This window comes from Sapajus apella, unplaced genomic scaffold (genome assembly GCF_009761245.1).
Source record: "Sapajus apella isolate SASKATOON/1434 unplaced genomic scaffold, GSC_monkey_1.0 scaffold12, whole genome shotgun sequence".
Taxonomy (NCBI): Eukaryota; Metazoa; Chordata; class Mammalia; order Primates; family Cebidae; genus Sapajus; species Sapajus apella.
Window position 1 is genome coordinate 25,896,957 of NW_022436952.1, and position 16,252 is coordinate 25,913,208.

Below are 16,252 nucleotides of genomic sequence, written 5' to 3' on the forward strand. Positions count from 1 at the left end.
GCGGTCTACAGAACCGAGGCTGCAGACTCCCGCCCTTCGCTCGGGTCGTTAGGGGCAACCTCGGCGCTGCGGCCCCAGCCCCGCCCTTCGCGCCGAGGCCAGGTGGCGGTTGGGGCGCCACCGGCCCGTTTGATTTCCCGCGGCCGGTGGAAAGGGGCGGAGGGGGGAGGGGAAAGGGGCCGCCGGCCAATGGGTTGGGCCGGGAGCGGTCACGTGGCGGCCCGGAGGCGGGGCCCAGGTGTACTTACCGGGCTGCCAGCAGGGGCCGGGGCCGCGGTGCGAAGTCTGGGAGGCGGGGTCGGCGTGTGGGCCAGGGGGCCGCCGGGCTGGGATTGGCCCGTGACTGGGAGGCGGGGTCTGCGCGCGCGGCGGCAGCGGGCTGCGATTGGCCTCGGCTCCGGGCCCGCTGCCGGTGTGCGGGCGAGGCTCGGGGCGCGAGGACCGAGCGGGGCGGCGGGTTCGCGAGCCGGGGGGAGGGGCTGGGGCGGTGGCGGCGGCGGCGGCGGAGGAGGCGGTGGCGGCGGGGGCCGGTACTGGACCCGGCGGGATGAGCGAGGTGGAGGCGGCAGCGGTGGCGACAGCGGCCCCCGCGGCGACGGTGCCCGCGACGGCGGCAGGGGTGGTAGCGGTGGTGGTACCGGTGCCCGCGGGGGAGCCGCAGAAAGCAGGCGGCGGGGCGGGCGGCGGCGGCGGCGGCGGCGGCGGGGGCGGAGCCGCCTCGGGCCCCGCTGCTGGGACCCCCTCGGCGCCGGGCCCCCGCACCCCTGGCAACCCGGCGACGGCGGCCTCGGGAACCCCCGCGCCCCCGGCCCGGAGTCAGGCGGACAAGCCGGTGCTGGGTGAGGGGGGGGCGCGCACGGGGCGGCTCTGAGGGGTCGGCGGGCTGGGGGAGGGGCAGTGTGGAGCCCGGCGGGATCCGGAAAACCAAAGGCGGCCTGGCCGGGAGGCCCAGAGCGCTAACTGGGCTGGGAGCTGCGCACCCAATAAAGTGGATTTCCCTGATGGGAAACCCTGCTGTGCTTTCCTGGGCGGGAGGGCGGGGCAGGCAGGTTTAGCTAAGGCTGTGGGGTGGAGAATAAACCCCCAGGGCCCGGCCACGCCTCCGGGCGGGACACAGTGCCTGGTTGACTCGGTTAGAACTAGGCAAGCCTCTGAGCCCAGCTAGCAGGTGCCCTGGGGACTCTTGCGTTGGGAGGGGTAGAAAAACCCTCAGTTATGGCCTGGGGGCAGCACTTTGCAGACCAGGTGAGTACCCAGTTCTAGGTGAAGGGCCTGGATTTGTAGGATGTGGGGAACGTGCCTTAGAGTTGGAAGGCTTTTTGAAAGCCTGAGTCCCCTGTGTGGGTGATTCCATTTGGTGGAGTAGGGTAAGAATACCTTGAAGCTGCTAGTGAAACCTGGTTGGCTTGAAGGTAACCTTAATAGTAGTTTGGAGCTTAATTGCAATAGTTGCGGATATTTGGAGCAGCAATAAGGCAGTAGGCTAGATTTTTTTTTTTTTTTTTTGGAGTGTCTCAAAACTGAGTCCAACTCCATCTCTTCCTCCCATCTTACTGTCCCCACTGCATCTCTGCCTGGCAGCAATCCGAGTCCTGGGCACTGTCAAATGGTTCAACGTCCGGAATGGTTACGGATTCATCAACAGGTATCCAAAGAACCCAGGGCGGGGGTGGAATGGGTGTCTTCCAAACTGGACTGTGGGACTGGACACCTGCCCAAGCTCATCTCCACCCCTGCGGAGGCACATGGTTGCAATGTCCAGCTGATGCTGGTTGAAAGTCTTTAACTGCAGCACAAATGTGCGCTTAGTGACAAGAGGAAGCCTCCTCCACATCTTCAAGGGCAGCAGAGGATTAATGATTCAGGAACTTGGCAAACCTGGCTCTGACCCTGCCAGCTTCTCGTCTCACCTTCTGGAATTGCTTCATTACTTTCACTCTGACATGCCTTTGGGGCGCAACGTATTGTAGGGTTCTCTGCCTCAGGGCTCCAGGCTGGAATCCTCACTGATTTCCTGTTATGGCAGCACTCACAACTTATCTCCATTAAAGAGCTGTGGCTCATTTGAGCCCCCCACCTGTTGGGACTGAGGCTGACAGTGGGGGGCAGGGGGAAGGAGCCCGAGGCTGCTGCTCTTCTTCAGAAGGCAGCCCCACCCCTCAGCACTGGGAGAGGCTATGGCAGTGGATTCTGGGCAGAGCCAGATCCTGGCCAGCCAGTGGGCCCTTCCCCAGCCTGGGCATCCTGCCTGGCCCGGCCCTCCTGGGAGGCCCCAGTTCCCTCTTAGCAGGCTAACCCTTGTGCAGATCCAAGTGCTTTACAGCTAAAATGTTTGTTCTGGGGAAGGGTCCCTGTCTAATTCTGGAAACAGCAGACTGGGTGCAGGGCAAAGTGTCTCCAGGAAAACTTTTCCTTTCTCCCCTACCCCCACCGACTGGGGTGCTTGTGATAGAGACTGGGTGAATGTTTTCTTCTCTCTCACCCTTGGTCCCATGTGTGTGGAATGTGGTCCTGACCCTGGGGTTCACCTCCAGGCTGAGGATGAGAATAAAGTTTTGTGGCTGTTTGGAGCAAGTTCCTGACACATTGTTCCCTTCTCCGTCTTCTTCTGCACCTCTGGCTCCATCTGCACTTTCTGCCTCCTTGACTGTAGAAGGAGGAAGACAAATTTTCCAACCCCGATGGAGTTTTGGGGAGGGGGAATTGGCTAGGGGCAGTTGTACCCAGCGCTGGCAAGTTGTAAGGCTCGCCTCGGTGGAAGTGTGGCTCAAGCTGCCTTTGCCTCCCCAGCTTGCCCTTTCCTTGTGAAGTCCAGATGTGGCACTGAGGTTTTAGGTGTATTTCCCTTTACATCAGCTTCTGGGGTTCTGCTGGCTCTTTCTCCCTCACCCCGGGCCCTGTATACCCCTAACTGTGGAATGCTGGCAAGGATGGGCCCACTGAACTTAGATGGGGCAGCTAAGGGGGCCTCAGTGAGGAGCTGAGGGCTTTGTTCAAGTCCCCTCCTTAACAACCCATCCTGTTCTGCAGGAATGACACCAAGGAAGATGTCTTTGTTCACCAGGTAAGATCTAGGTCGGCTTTCTGAGGGGAAGAACCGGCCCCCTTTGAAGGCCTTTGCCGTAGTCCTTAGCAGTGCCCTCCATCGTGTTTCTCTGGCTCTTACTTCTTCACAACGGCGCCCTGCCAGGGAATAGCTCCCCATCTGTCTTGGGTGCCTGTGTCAACCACAATTAGCCACACTTGTGTGGGGTTATTAAACATCTGTCAGTTGAGCAAGTTGCCCCTGGGTGTGGTGTGCTCACTACCTCCTGGGACCTGTTAACACTCCAGGAACCACTGAGGCAGTTTTCAGAGGGAGAAGGTACTTGGGTGCAGTGGTTCTCAAAGCGTGGCCCCCGCACCAGCAGCAGCAGCAGCATCACCTGACATCCAAATTCTCAGGTCCCAGCCCAGACCTGGTGAATCAATCAGAGCTGGGGCTGGGGCTGCGGAGTCTGTTTAACGAGCTCTCCAGGTGATTCTGATGCACGCTACAGCTTGAGAACCACTGCTTGGTGGAAAGAGCTCTCAGTGGGACCGAGGTAAGAAGCACAGTGCATTTTACCCGCTTTGCAACTGAAGACTGTCCTTGCCTTTTGCTTTGCTTTGCAGTTCATGTTTCTCGCCTCCCTTTTTGAAATCCCTGAGGGGGAAAGGGGGAGGGAGAGTGTGTCCTGGGGACAGTGGTTAACTGCACAATCGTTGCTGAGGCCCCTAGTATGTGACTTTTCCCCTACTAAACTTTGACCACCTCCTTGCACCACCCTCCAGCTCTAGACCCCAAGTCAAATGTGGAAAGAATGAGATTGGGTGGTGGACCCAGCAGGGAGTGACGGAGACTCTGGTCTTGCTGGCTCACCTTTCTCCTGGTCTTTCCCTCAATCAGACAGCTATTAAAAGAAACAACCCCAGGAAGTTTCTGCGCAGCGTTGGAGATGGGGAGACTGTGGAATTTGATGTCGTGGAAGGAGAGAAGGTTTGGGGACTGCTATGGGGTATAGAGCTGACCAGGCTTATGGGAGGGTGGCCTGGAGGTCATGGCAGGGTAGATGCTCCTGGGCCCGGCTCTGCCCCATTCTGTGGGAATGGATCTGTGTCCTCTCCCCATGATGTCCTCTTCCTTAACACTAGGGCTAATGGATGTCCTAAATATGTCCCTGTCATGTCGACAGTGTCTGGGTTTCTTCTCTGTAGTTCACCAAGCACTTCCACATCTGTTCTCCACATGGGGCCCTGTCCTCAGACTTCCTGAGTTCGCCTCTGGAGTAAAAGGTGGATGGTGGCTTCCAGGCCTTCCTCCACTCAGGAGGGTGCAGTAGCAGTTATTTCAAAAGAACAGGTTGCTCCTTCCTAGATGGATGCACATGCACTCCACTGCCCCTCCAGGGAGGGTAGAAAGAAGTTAGAGGAGCTGAAGGAAAGCTGGAGAGGGGCCTTCCCCTGGAAGAAGGGGAAGCAGGTTCTGACTGTTCGCTCACCACCTTCCCAGGGTGCAGAAGCCGCGAATGTAACTGGGCCTGGGGGGGTGCCCGTGAAGGGCAGCCGTTATGCCCCTAACCGACGTCGGTTCCGCCGATTCATCCCCCGGCCTCGGCCAGCTGCCCCACCACCCATGGTTGCAGAGGTTCCCTCAGCGGGGACAGAACCTGGCAGCGAAGGGGAGCGGGCTGAAGACTCGGGGCAGCGGCCCAGACGACGGCGCCCGCCACCCTTCTTCTACCGAAGGCGGTTCGTGCGAGGCCCTCGGCCCCTCAACCAGCAGCAGCCTATAGAGGTGAAGGGAAGCTGGAGTATGGGAGCCAGTTCCCCAAGTTCAGGAGAGGAGTGGGAGTTAAGATAGAGACCATGGGACCCCAAAGAAGGAGGAACTGAGGGTTGGGCAGAGCTGTGGATAACCTGGCTCTGGGGCAGCCGCTGTCCCCACAGCTCACCAGGGTCTTTGCCTATTCCAAGGGCACTGATGGGGTAGAACCCAAAGAGACAGCCCCACTGGAGGGGCACCAACACCAGGGAGATGAGCGTGTCCCCCCGCCCCGGTTCCGGCCCAGGTACCGAAGGTAAGACTCCCTGCTAGGAGCTTGGTCTCCCCCTTCCCTCCAGTGCTGGTTCCTTGAGGAAAGGGACAGGAGGGTGGAAGGGTGAAGCTGGAGGCAGAGCCTGGCTCCTGGTGAGAGAGGTACCTTGCAGGGAGGCAGTGCTTATAGGCTGGAAGCCTGGCTCCAGGAGGTGGGATGGGGCAGGGCAGCTGGGGGAGCCCTGGGGAGGGAGGTGGTCAGCCCTGGGTGTTCCCTGGTCCCTTCAAGGCCCTGCTCCTTTCCCTAGGCCTTTCCGCCCCAGGCCACCCCAGCAGCCTACCACGGAAGGTGGGGATGGTGAGACCAAGCCCAGTCAAGGTTCCGCGGATGGTTCCCGACCTGAGCCTCAGCGCCCACGAAACCGCCCGTATTTCCAGCGGAGACGGCAGCAGCCTCCTGGCCCCCGGCAGCCCGCAGCCCCTGAGGTGAGGACCTCGGGATGTGGGATGAAAGAAAAGGCTGAGACCAGCTCCCCCACACCCCTCCTTTTCTTTTTTCTTCCTACTTTATCCCTTGGCTCCTCTCCTCCCTTGCCCTGGCCCTGCCACCACCTGCTTCCCTGCGGCCTGCTGGATCCTCCCCTGGCAGGTGCTCCCTCCCACCAGGAAGCCCCAGGGGAGGCAGTCAAGCCCAGGTCACTGCCCCCCCGTCCCTCAGTGCTGCCTAGAGCCATAGCACCAGCTTGTGGATGTGAACTGGAGGAAGTGATTGAGGGTGTTAATGGGAAGGGAAAAAGTGAAAGAAGGTTGAAGTTCAGGGCTCTGAAAAACAAGTCTCGGCCAGGCCGGACAAGGTGGTTCACGCCTGTAATCCCAGCACTGGGAGGCCGAGGAGGTGGATCACTTGAGGTCAGGAGTTTGTGACCAAACTGTCCAACATGGTGAAACCCCGTCTCTACTAAAGATACAAAAATAAGCTGGGCGTGGTAGTGCACGCCTGTAGTCGAAGCTACTTGGGAGGCTGAGGCAGGAGAATCACTTCAACAGGGAGAGGGAGGTTGCAGTGAGCTGAGATTGCACCACTGCACTCCAGCCTGGAGTGAGACTCCGTCTCCCCCACCAACCAAAAAAAAAAAAAGTCTCAATTGGCCACTGCTGTTCTCTAGACCTCAGGCCCTATCAACAGTGGGGACCCCACCACTACCATTCTGGAGTGATTCCAACTCAAAGGACAACCAGAGCTGCCATCTGGTGAGTGGCTGATGCAGTCGGGTGGGTGACCAGGAAGGTGGAGGGCTGGGTGGCGATAAGTGGCTGTTGTTCACGATCTGTCAATTCCCTTTTCTCTCTCAGGTATCTGCCAGTTTTTCCAACTGACCTGTACCCTACCCAGTACCCCGCTCCCCCCTTCCCGTGATTCATGGCATCAAAACACCAGCTTTTCACCTTTTCCTTGAGTCTCAGGAGGGCCAAAGCAACAGCCTTTTGCTTTTTTTTTCTCTTCCCTCCCCTTATCAGGGGTTGAAGGAAGGGATCCATCCTTACCGTTCAGAGATACCAACTCCCTCCCCTAACTCAGGCTGAGAAGGAACCAGCCAGCTCGTACCTCCTCCTGGTTGTTTTTCTTTCCCCCCAGTTTATTTTTGTTTCCCCCCGGCCCCCTACCTCTGAAGCCATTTTATGATCTGTCATGTGCCACCTGAGCCTCCAGTAAAAACAAAAACAGGCTTTCCTGTGGTCTTGGTCTCTGCCTCTTCTGTTTTGGAGAATTGCTAGTAACTCACTGTTAAAGGTGGGGAAGAGGGGATGTGGGGCCATGGGCAGGGCCTGGCATCCCTGCTCCTGGGTCTCCAGCTGTGCCCCTGATAAACAGTGCCCCCATCAGGGAGCTTCACTGCCTGTCTGTGATATGGGCTGCCACCTCCCTTGCAGTGAGTGTTCTGCAGATGCCAAGAGCAGTGCCTGCCACTGGCAGCTTCAATTTATTGAGCATTTACTATTAATAAAGCAATGAGTAGAAATGTAAGGGCATGAGCGACGGCATCCAGAAGATTCTGAGGCCTTGAGCTGAGCCAGGACAGAGGGAGGAAGAGGGGTGAAGAGTTATGGTCCCTGTCTCAGCCCGTCCTCAAGTACCTCCACGCCAGGATGCTTGTCTTCAGCAGTGACTTTATAGATCTATATATACACATTTCGTACAACCGACCTTTGGTTTCTTCTCTCAGCCCCCTTTTCAAATGTATATAAAAATATCCAAAGGCTCCTCCCAGCCCAGTGTTTCCAGGCAGCCTTTCAAATCCCCTCTTTCCCTTAGTTGGTCAAAAGCCTGTGGGTGCAGCACCCTTCCAGGAAGGGAGGAAAAAAGCTAGGGCTCCTTCTTGGCAGCCTTGAGGAACAAGGCTTGGGGTAGAGCCCGAGGGGTAGAGCCCCATGCCTAGAGGCGGGAGCCTGCTATCCTTCTGTCTTGCCACACATGGGCACATTCTTTCCTGTTCCCTCTTAACCTGGAAGGCTGAGCCTGCAGTGAGGGAGGCGAGTCCTTTTCCCTGGAGGGGTCAAGACAGAACCCCCTTTGCCCAGAGTCTGTATGGCAAGAATTCAGTGAAAGTCCCAGATTGTGGGAGGAGTCCAAGGTGGTGGGAAACTCGATTTCTTGTCTCATGTCTTGCCCTCTGCTCTGATTTGTCCCACTGAAAAAGTCTAGACCTCTCCTCCCTCTAATCCCCCTTCTCTAGCAGGGAAGAAGGTATTCTGGAGCTGAGTCTGGGTGGGGTGGGGAGGAAAGGGGATAGGGGAAGGAAGAGGGAGGGGAGAATGGCCCACCCTGATGGCCATGGCCTAACGACAACACAAATAATCCAAGAGAGTCACACGAGGGGAATGGGGGGGTGCTCAGACCACCCTTCCCCCAGCTTCCCAATTCTACCAGGCTGCAGGGATTCTTTTCCACCTGGAAGTAATAGGGAAGAGAGGGTTAAAGTGCTGCAGAGGAAAGGAAGGGGTCTCTGGGGGGGGTCAAGAGAGCTGGCTCTCCCACCCCTGCCTGGCCCCTCAGTCGTTCTCATCTGGCCCTAAGTACTCAAGTTCTGTGCTGGGTTTCACCTCCTGCTCTAAAAGAGAGGGTGTCCGGTGGAAGGCAGCTGAGATCTGGTCAAAAGTCCGGCCTCGAGTTTCAGGTACTCTTAAGAAGGTGAAGACGAAGAAGCCAAGCAGGAGGACGGCAAATAGAAGGAAGACGTAGGGCCCCATAGCCTCCTGGGACAGGTGGAGAAAGAGGTGTTGACAGAGTGAGGTGGGGAGGGAAAGGGTCGTTAATGGCAACCAGTAGCTAAAGGCCTTCATAGGGAGCTGGGGAGCCTGCGGACAGCAGCTGGCTCCTCCAGGGACGAGGGAAATGACCGGGAATGAGAATTTACATGGAAAAGAGGATTCTCTGAACCCCAATACGCCTTTAGTTTTTGGCCTCTTCACCATCCTCAGTTATTGCACTCAGGAGACTCCCAGCTGTTTGTTGCATTCATGGAAAGTTTATCGTTTTATTCTCGGACTAAGGTAAGTTGTGCCACTGGTTCGTCTTAGGTACCTCGGTTGCTATCTAATCTAGGTCAGCTCCCTTCCTTGCTTTGATTCTGTAGAGCAGGTGGTCCACCAAAGTGACCCAAAGACCCATGGTCTGTGGCTGGAGGAGTCCCTGACCGGAAAGCAAGTGGGCTAGCTGTGTGTTGCCCTCTGGCCTACGGTGTCGGGGGCGGGGGCGGGGGCAGGGACCTACCGCAACATACTGGAAACCCATGCCAATGATGAAGTTGCTCGTCCAGTTGGAGAAACCAGCCACAGCCATGGCTGCTGGGCGGGGTCCCTGGCTGAAGAGCTCGGCCACGATGAACCAAGGAATGGGGCCAGGGCCAATCTCAAAAAATGCCACAAAGCCAAAGATGGCCACAATGGAGACGTAGCTCATGGCTGGAACTCGCTCCTAGAGGCCAGACAGGGAGGGTGAAGAATCCAGTTGAGGCCTTTCTGGATCTTCCCTTGCCCTCAAACCAGAGAAGTGAAATCTAACCCCCTCCTCAGCAGCTTGTGGGGGGCCTGCCATCCGGGGTTAGAGCATGCCCTTGAGCCTTTCTGAGCACTGACATTCTGCTGGCTATCCCATGCAGGCTCAAGGCAGAGGAAATGTTACTGCCTCTCAGTTCTTATGATGGTCAGTTCTCCCTTGACTCTAAAGCTGGGTCCTTAGGAATGGTTGTTCCCTAGGCTTGACAGCGGGTCTCCCTGCTGGCTGCCAGAGTTGTGCCACAGCTGCCACCCAGTGCACCCCAAGACCCTCAGGAGCACAGACCACAGTCCCAGCAGATTCTGGAGCCTACTACCCACAGTCCTGGCACAGAGCTGGTGCCAGGATGGAAATCGTGTGATAAGGAGGGGCCCTGGCTGGTCCCAGAGACTTTCAGGACTGTTCCCATGGGCTGGGCTGCCAGCCCCTCCCAGCCTCCAAGCCTTACCAGCAGGAGCAGAGCCACAGTCATCAGGATGGCACAGCCACACATGCCTGCCAGGCCCAGGAGATGGAGTGTCCGGCGCCCCGCCCGCTCCACCAGCAACACCTGCGGGAAGAGTCAGAGCTTGACCGGAGCCTTTCAGGTACCAGAAGGGGGAGGGACTGCGTGGGTGAGGGCAACCAAGAGTAGGACCTCTAGGACACCCAGGGATGTGAAGCCAGTGGCTTGGGCCATTCCAGAGGTGAGCAGTTACCGAGACCAAGGTGAAGACTGTGTTGACTACACCCGCTCCTATGGTGGCATAGGCAGGCTGGCCTACCCCTGCTGTCTCGAAGATGCTGGTCGAATAATAGAAAACCTAGAGGTAGGGGAGAAGAAGTGATGGCAGGGATGTCCCTTCCTCTACTCCAGCCACAACAGGCTGGCCCAACCCTGAGTGCTGGTGGAGGGGGCTCGCTTCCCACTCCTGTCTCCCCTCCCTAGGCTGCGCCCTGCCTGGAGACTGCTCCACACATACAGCATTGATGCCCGAGAGCTGCTGGCTCAGCTGCAGCACAACCGCGATGATCAGGGGCTGCCGGTGGGTACGGCTGCCCAGGAGCTGGAGCAGGGACAGTGGCCGCTCACGCTCCAGCTTCCGTTTCTCATCCTTAAGCTCAGCAAGCGCTCCAGAAACATCCGCCCAGCCTGTCAGGCGCTTCAGACCTGAAGGAGGGAAGGTTAGACCTGAGGGGACCTGAGAGGAGGCCAGGTGCTAGCCGGACGGGGCCGGGGTATGGGCCTGGGTCAGACTGCAGGGGGAGAGCTTACTCTTTCTGGCAGGCCCCTCGAGATTCCGGATGATGTAGAGGTAGCGGGGGCTCTCGGGACAGAAGGGCAGCAGGACCAGCTGCAGGAGGGCAGGTAGCACTGTGAGGCCCAGGAGCAGTGGCCACAGGTTGGCAGTGCCCAGCAGGGACTCCAAGCCCAGCACCTGTGGGAGAAGGTTGGGAAAGAAGGCAGGTCACTCAGCCCTCCTGCCTTGGCCTGGAAGCCCATCATATTCTCCAGAGTTCCACCCCAACCACTGCCCAGGCACCCATGAGGCCCGGCCTGGTCACCTGGGCGATCAGAATGCCAGTGACGATAGCTAGTTGGTTGAGCGTCCCCAGGGCACCCCGCAGGTGAGTGGGAGCAATCTCCCCCACATACATAGGCACGAGCCCTGATGTCAGCCCTGGGGGAGGGAAGAAGAGAGGGCTGAGGGCATTCCATCTGAAAACCCAGGCATGGGGAAAGAGAACAGGGCACTAGGCAGGGCTGTGGTGCCCGTGAGTACCTGAGTAGGCGCCAATGAGGAACCGTCCAAGTATGAGCATTTCATAGGAGGCGGCAGCATTGGCCAGGCCCATGAGGCTGCCGCCCAGCACCGCCAGGACGTTGTTGACCAGCATGGCCCTTTTCCTGGCAGGCAGATAGAGTGAGGCTGTGAGGGTTAGGGCACCCAGCGGTGGCTCCCTTCCTGTTCCCTCCACCCCTACCCTCCAGCTCCTAACCTTCCGAGCCACTGAGAGATGACACCAATGAGGAATGAGGAAATCATGCCGCCCACGGAAAAGATGGCCACGGAGAGGGCCCAGAGGGTGGTGAGGGTGCCTGGTGGGATGGAGCTGGGTCCCTCGGGCCCCTGCCTCCCCAGCCATGTCTCATTGTAGCTCTGTTCAATCACCTGGGGGACAGGAGAGGAGAGATTCTCTGCAGACCCTCCTTTTTCCACCACCCCTGGGGCGCCTGTCTTCCTCCCTTGGTACTCCCAACTTGCCAGCTGCAGTCCCTCACCTTCTGAGGGGCATTGATGACCCCAATGTTGTAGCCAAACTGCAGGGAGCCAAGCACAGCAGAGAATACAGCAAGGACCAGGGTCCCAGTCACTCGCTGCTGAGAGGGTTCCCCATCCTGGATAGGCAGACGTAAAGACACAGTATGTCACATAGAATCAGGATTTTTTCCTTCCGCTAGGGGCCGGGGCCCAGCTGGAGCCTGAAGATACTGGGCTCCATCCAACATGTTGGATGAGGGAAACTGGGCCATATTAGGAATTGCACAAAGATCTCAATGTAAACAGGAACAACACACAGCTCAACTGCAACCTAGACATAGAAGAGAAGCTGGATGTTTGAGAACCTAAGTCTCAAAATTCTTCTGTGACCTTGGGACAGGCTTGGCCTTAAGAGCTCAGATTTGTGTGACCTTGGGCAAGTCACTTCCCTGCCAAGAAGTGGGTGTCCTCTGTGAGATGGGGGTGATGCTGCTTGCCTTGCCTACCTATCTGTGAGAGTGTTGTGTAGATTAACATCACGTGTTAACAGTATCCCTGACAATGCTGGTTTTATAAACTGAAAAGTGAATTATTATCATCAGCCACTGGGCTATTCCCTCTCCTCTGGGGTTTCCGTCAGTCAGCTCCAGGAGGGTCCCAACAGGACCAAGAAGTGCTGTTCCAGAAAGGACATCCTGGTCATCTAGGGGTGGTCTTCTCTATGTCGTGGCCTGACCTCCCCCACTAAGCTCCGACCAAGGGCGAAGGGCCGTGTGGGGGTTCTGCCTGGGAGAGCCGTGCCCAGGGGAGGAGGGCAGGAAGGTGGTGTGAGGGGTGGTGGCAGTGGTGGCCGCTCACTGGCGGCACAGACTGTCTCCAAGCGGAAACCTGAGCTGGAGGAGTAGGGGGGGCTGACAGTCCTCTCTGCCCCTCCACCAACCATGGGGCCAAGGGAAAGTTCAGCGTCTTGGAGGGCGGCCAGGAGTGGGGGTGGGGGCCCGCGGAGAGCCTCCAGTCCTCGAAACACTGGCCGCGAGCGGAGATGGACGGACAGCTCCCGGAGAGCAAGAGCCGCCTGGATCTACTTTCCCCAGTCGGATCGAGGGCAGGGTGTCCCCGATTCCGGAGTGCCGCGCCGCGTACTAGGAAAGGTGGTGAACTGTGAAAGGCCCTGCAGACCCACTCTGCCTCTTGGTAGGATTGGAATCTCACAGTCACGGGTTGTCCGGGACGGGTATAAATAGCCAGCCAGCCCCCCACCTTCACCCCCTGCGCCTGCGCAGGAAATACCCCCGGCTGACTCCAACCGCGACCCCAGCCCAGGAAAAGCGGGACTCTTGTCCCCCGCCCCGCCCCCTCATGATGAATCCTACTTCGGAGCCGATCTGTTGGAAGCCCGACGGCATCTTGTCTTAGAAGAGCTGGATGCGCAGGGGCGGCGAAGATGAAAGCACCGATCCGGGAGTCTGTGGCCCCGGCCTTGGGGGCAGAGGCCGCGGGGACCGCGAGGGTCCCGGAGCGACGTGCGAGGGCGAGCCCGATGGGACCCACAGCCACAAGCCAAGGAGCCAGAGAGCGGTGGGGCTCCCGCGGATCTGGCGGAGCCGGGCTGGGGGGAAAAGACGCGGGGAGCCCCCACCACCTCGCTCCTGCCCCCGCGGGCCACGCCCTTCACAGCACCCATTGGCCAGGAGCCCGCACACCCCAGAAGGCCACGCCCTCTCCGCCTGGGGTTTAGAGTTTGGCTGGAGTTCATGGGGCCGGTCAATGAGGCCACGCCCCTCCGCGTGCCCGGCGAGACACGCCCCTCGGGTTCCCGCCAGCCTCCGACTGGGAAGGTTTGAGAAAAGGTTCCCTGGAACAAAAGGCCCCGCCCACCCACGTGTTGGGACTCCGCCCATCAGCTAGGATCCCGGGCCTCAGAAAACTCTGAAAGTCTGCAGGTTTGGAAGTTGGGGTCTGAGAGAAGAGGACGGGCCAGGGGTACTTGCCCCGGGGAAACTCCAGCGGCCTGAGACCCCTCGCGAGCCCGCGCGCGGGGTGGGAGAGGAGTAATGCCCCAAAGTAACCCGGGGCGGCTATTTTTAGCTCCCACGTCGGGAGCCTCCAAATGTCAGGTCCCGGGTGTCTCGGCCTGTCGCAGGCGGGGGCGGAGAGACAGGGAGATGGAGCCTTAAAGGGTCCGCGACATGCTTCCCACCGAGGGTGGCCCTGGGGGCCAGGAAATTCCGTTCCCAGCGGGTCTGGTGGCCGGGCTGTGTGGTCCTGTCTTTCAGTGCCTCCCTGCTCCGGGCACTGCCTATCCCGCCCTTCCCCTACACCCATTCCCCAGGTTGGTTCCTGGAGCTGGTCCGAGAGACAATTGGTCACGCTGACCACACCTCCAGCCCTGAGGTGTCTGAGCCTCTGAGGTCTTCTGAGCATATGCTGGCCGCGTGGACGACACGCTCTCCGGAGGCTGTTCCGGGTTTGGATCCTCCGCCAAATTCTGCCAGGCAGAAAGTGCGCGACCTAGGGTCGGCGCGTGGGGAGAGAGAAGCGAAATACTCAGAGGGTGGAGAGTATCTGGCTTAGAAAACGGGCTTCGGAAGCGCAGGGCTGTGGTGCCACCTGGAGGGCGAGCGAGGAGCCGCAGCAGATTGGACTCGGGGAATCTCGACCCACTGTTTCTCGCCCTTCCGCCACCCTACGGCTTCAGTGACATCTAACCCAGGCCCTTCTCTAGAGCTGCAGATCCAGGTGCTCCGTTACCGCCCGGATGTGGCATGTGGCAGCTCTCCTGATGAGCATGTCCAAACCTGCTCCTTCTCCTAACTTCCTTATCTCAATGAATTACCCGCCCAGTCACCCCTATGGTAGAAGTCATGCTCGATTCCTCCTGCTGTTTTATCGTTTCTTCCCTCCCTTCCTTCCTCTCTTCCCTCCCTCCCTCCTTCTTCCTTCCTTCCTTCCTTTTTTGATGGAGTTTCCCTTTTGTTGCCCAGGCTGGAGTGCAATGACTCCATCTTGGCTCACCGCAACCTCGCCTTCCAGGTTCAAGAAATTCTCCTGCCTCAGCCTCCAACCTGGGGAATGTGTGTGGGGAAAGGGAGGGATTGGCAGTGCCTGGAGCAGGGAGGAACTGAGTAGCTGGGATTATAGGTATGCGCCACCACACCTGGGCTACTTTTATATTTTTAGTAGAGACGGGGTTTCTCCATGTTGGTCTGACCTCAGGTGATCCACCCGCCTCGGCCTCCCAAGGTGCTGGGATTACAGGCATGAGCCACTGCACCCGGCCTATCCAGTTAGTTTCTAACATTGGTGCTTTGACCTCCAAAACTCTCCCACATCCATCCGATATTCTCCACCTGCACAGCTGCCACTTCAGTCCAGATCACTGTCATGCTCATTGGTCTTCCTGCTCCTCTTCTATCCTTTATGATGAGAGCAGAGAACAATTTTCAAAGATCCAATCTCATCTCTCATGCAAGGAGTCACTAACACTTTGTTCCTTCCCCCAACTGTCAAGTTCAAATCCCTTTTCAGAGTGAACAAAACCTCCTGCCTCTGTTCTCCCATCTCTGGCCTTAACTATCTCTCCTGCCTCTCCTTCTGTCTCCTTTGCTCTTGTTCTGAGCAATGCCTAGGTCCTTATTGTACCCAGAACACGCTGTGCCATTTCACCCCTTCGTGATGCCTTTGCTGCACTAATCCTCTGCAAAATCTGGAATGCCAAAGGACTCCTATTCATCCTTCAAAGAAAGCTTCCCCACCCAGTTCCTGCTCCACAGGTTCACTTCGCTTCCAGCTTCTGGGGACCTTGATCCCGGATTTCCAGCAATGCTATGGCCTCCCTTTATCTCTTCCCTATATTTTGTTGACATAGTTGAGTCTCTGGTACAGAAGATTGAACCAATGACACAGTTCTTAGCACACTGTCTTCATTGATCTGTCTCATTTTTATGTTTGTTTTGAGACGGAGTTTCGCTCTTTTTGCCCAGGCTGGGGTGCAATGGTGTGACCTTGGTTCACTGCAACCTCCACCTCCCAGGTTCAAGTGATTCTCCTGCCTCAGCCTCCCAAGTAGCTGAAACATGTGCCACAAGGCTAGGCTAATTTTGTATTTTTAGTAGAGACACAGGTGGGGGGGTGGTTTCACCATATTCGTCAGGCTTGTCTCGAACTCCTGACCAGTGATCCACCCACCTCGTCCTCCCAAAGCTCTGGGATTACTGTCCTGAGCCACTGTGCCGGGCCTTCTGTCTGTGTTTGAGTTGGGGTCTCTCTCTGTTGCTCAGGTTTGAGTGAGTGGTACAGACAGGCTCACTGCAGCCTAGACTCACTGGGCTCAAGTGGTCCTCTCACCTCAGCCTCCCAAATAGCTGAGACTACACGTTTGAGTCACGACACCCAAAAGCTTTTTTTTTTTTTTTTTTTTTTTTAGACAGAGACTCTCTCTGTTGCCCAGGCTGGACTTGAGTGCAGTGGCAAGATCTTGGCTCACTGCAACCTCCACCTCCCAGGTTCAAGTGATTCTCCTGCCTCAGCCTCCTGAGTAGCTGGGCCTACAGGGGCTTGCCACCACGCCCAGCTAATTTTTTTGTATTTGTAGTAGAGTCGGGGTTTCACTGTGTTAGCAAGGATGGTCTCGATCTCCTGACCTCATGATCCACCCGCCTTGGCCTCCCAGAGTGCTGGGATTACAGCCATGAGCCACTGTGCCCAGCCCAAATGCTTATTTTTATTTTTTTATTTTTATTTTTATTATTTTTTTTATTTTTTGAGGCGGAGTTTCGCTCTTGTTACCCAGGCTGGAGTGCAATGGCGCGATCTCGGCTCACCGCAACCTCCGCCTCCTGGGTTCAGGCAATTCTCCTGCCTCAGCCTCCTGAGTAGCTGGGATTACAGGCACGC

General features: G+C 57.7%; 2 protein-coding genes across 3 annotated transcripts; one reads left to right on the plus strand and one right to left on the minus strand.

Moving 5' to 3' along the window:
* The first annotated feature begins 482 nt into the window (after nucleotides 1-482).
* On the plus strand, nucleotides 483-6,795 carry YBX2 (Y-box binding protein 2). The gene is made up of 9 exons (XM_032280517.1): nucleotides 483-839; nucleotides 1,582-1,645; nucleotides 3,031-3,064; nucleotides 3,929-4,018; nucleotides 4,532-4,816; nucleotides 4,996-5,099; nucleotides 5,365-5,542; nucleotides 6,223-6,307; nucleotides 6,410-6,795. The coding sequence occupies exons 1-8, from the start codon at nucleotides 548-550 to the stop codon at nucleotides 6,271-6,273; spliced, it is 1,098 nt and encodes a 365-aa protein (XP_032136408.1). The 5' UTR covers nucleotides 483-547; the 3' UTR covers nucleotides 6,274-6,307; nucleotides 6,410-6,795.
* A 210-nt stretch (nucleotides 6,796-7,005) lies between these two features.
* Nucleotides 7,006-13,026, minus strand: SLC2A4 (solute carrier family 2 member 4). 2 transcript variants are annotated; one of them, XM_032280515.1, is made up of 11 exons: nucleotides 12,730-13,026; nucleotides 11,377-11,493; nucleotides 11,094-11,266; nucleotides 10,877-11,001; nucleotides 10,659-10,774; nucleotides 10,369-10,531; nucleotides 10,076-10,263; nucleotides 9,812-9,916; nucleotides 9,562-9,663; nucleotides 8,829-9,032; nucleotides 7,006-8,311 (listed from the first exon to the last, which is right to left on the minus strand). In XM_032280515.1, the coding sequence occupies exons 1-11, from the start codon at nucleotides 12,760-12,762 to the stop codon at nucleotides 8,108-8,110; spliced, it is 1,530 nt and encodes a 509-aa protein (XP_032136406.1). In that variant the 5' UTR covers nucleotides 12,763-13,026; the 3' UTR covers nucleotides 7,006-8,107. The 2 variants fall into 2 exon arrangements, with proteins under 2 accessions (XP_032136406.1, XP_032136407.1); XM_032280516.1 differs by lacking the exon at nucleotides 7,006-8,311 and adding an exon at nucleotides 8,561-8,747.
* Nucleotides 13,027-16,252: the final 3,226 nt, after the last annotated feature.

What these genes read in the sequence shown, in the direction of transcription:
- YBX2 (XM_032280517.1), top strand. Translation starts at nt 548, where the DNA reads ATGAGCGAGGTGGAGGCGGCAGCGGTGGCGACAGCGGCCCCCGCGGCG. An exon ending in AAGATGTCTTTGTTCACCAG is followed by an intron (nt 3,065 to 3,928) that starts GTAAGATCTAGG and finishes TCCCTCAATCAG; the next exon opens with ACAGCTATTAAAAGAAACAA. An exon ending in ACCAGCAGCAGCCTATAGAG is followed by an intron (nt 4,817 to 4,995) that starts GTGAAGGGAAGC and finishes GCCTATTCCAAG; the next exon opens with GGCACTGATGGGGTAGAACC.
- SLC2A4 (XM_032280515.1), bottom strand. Translation starts at nt 12,762, where the DNA reads ATGCCGTCGGGCTTCCAACAGATCGGCTCCGAA. An exon ending in TCCAACAGATCGGCTCCGAA is followed by an intron (nt 11,494 to 12,729) that starts GTAGGATTCATC and finishes CTGCCTATCCAG; the next exon opens with GATGGGGAACCCTCTCAGCA. An exon ending in CGAGGGGCCTGCCAGAAAGA is followed by an intron (nt 10,264 to 10,368) that starts GTAAGCTCTCCC and finishes TCCCTCCTTCAG; the next exon opens with GTCTGAAGCGCCTGACAGGC.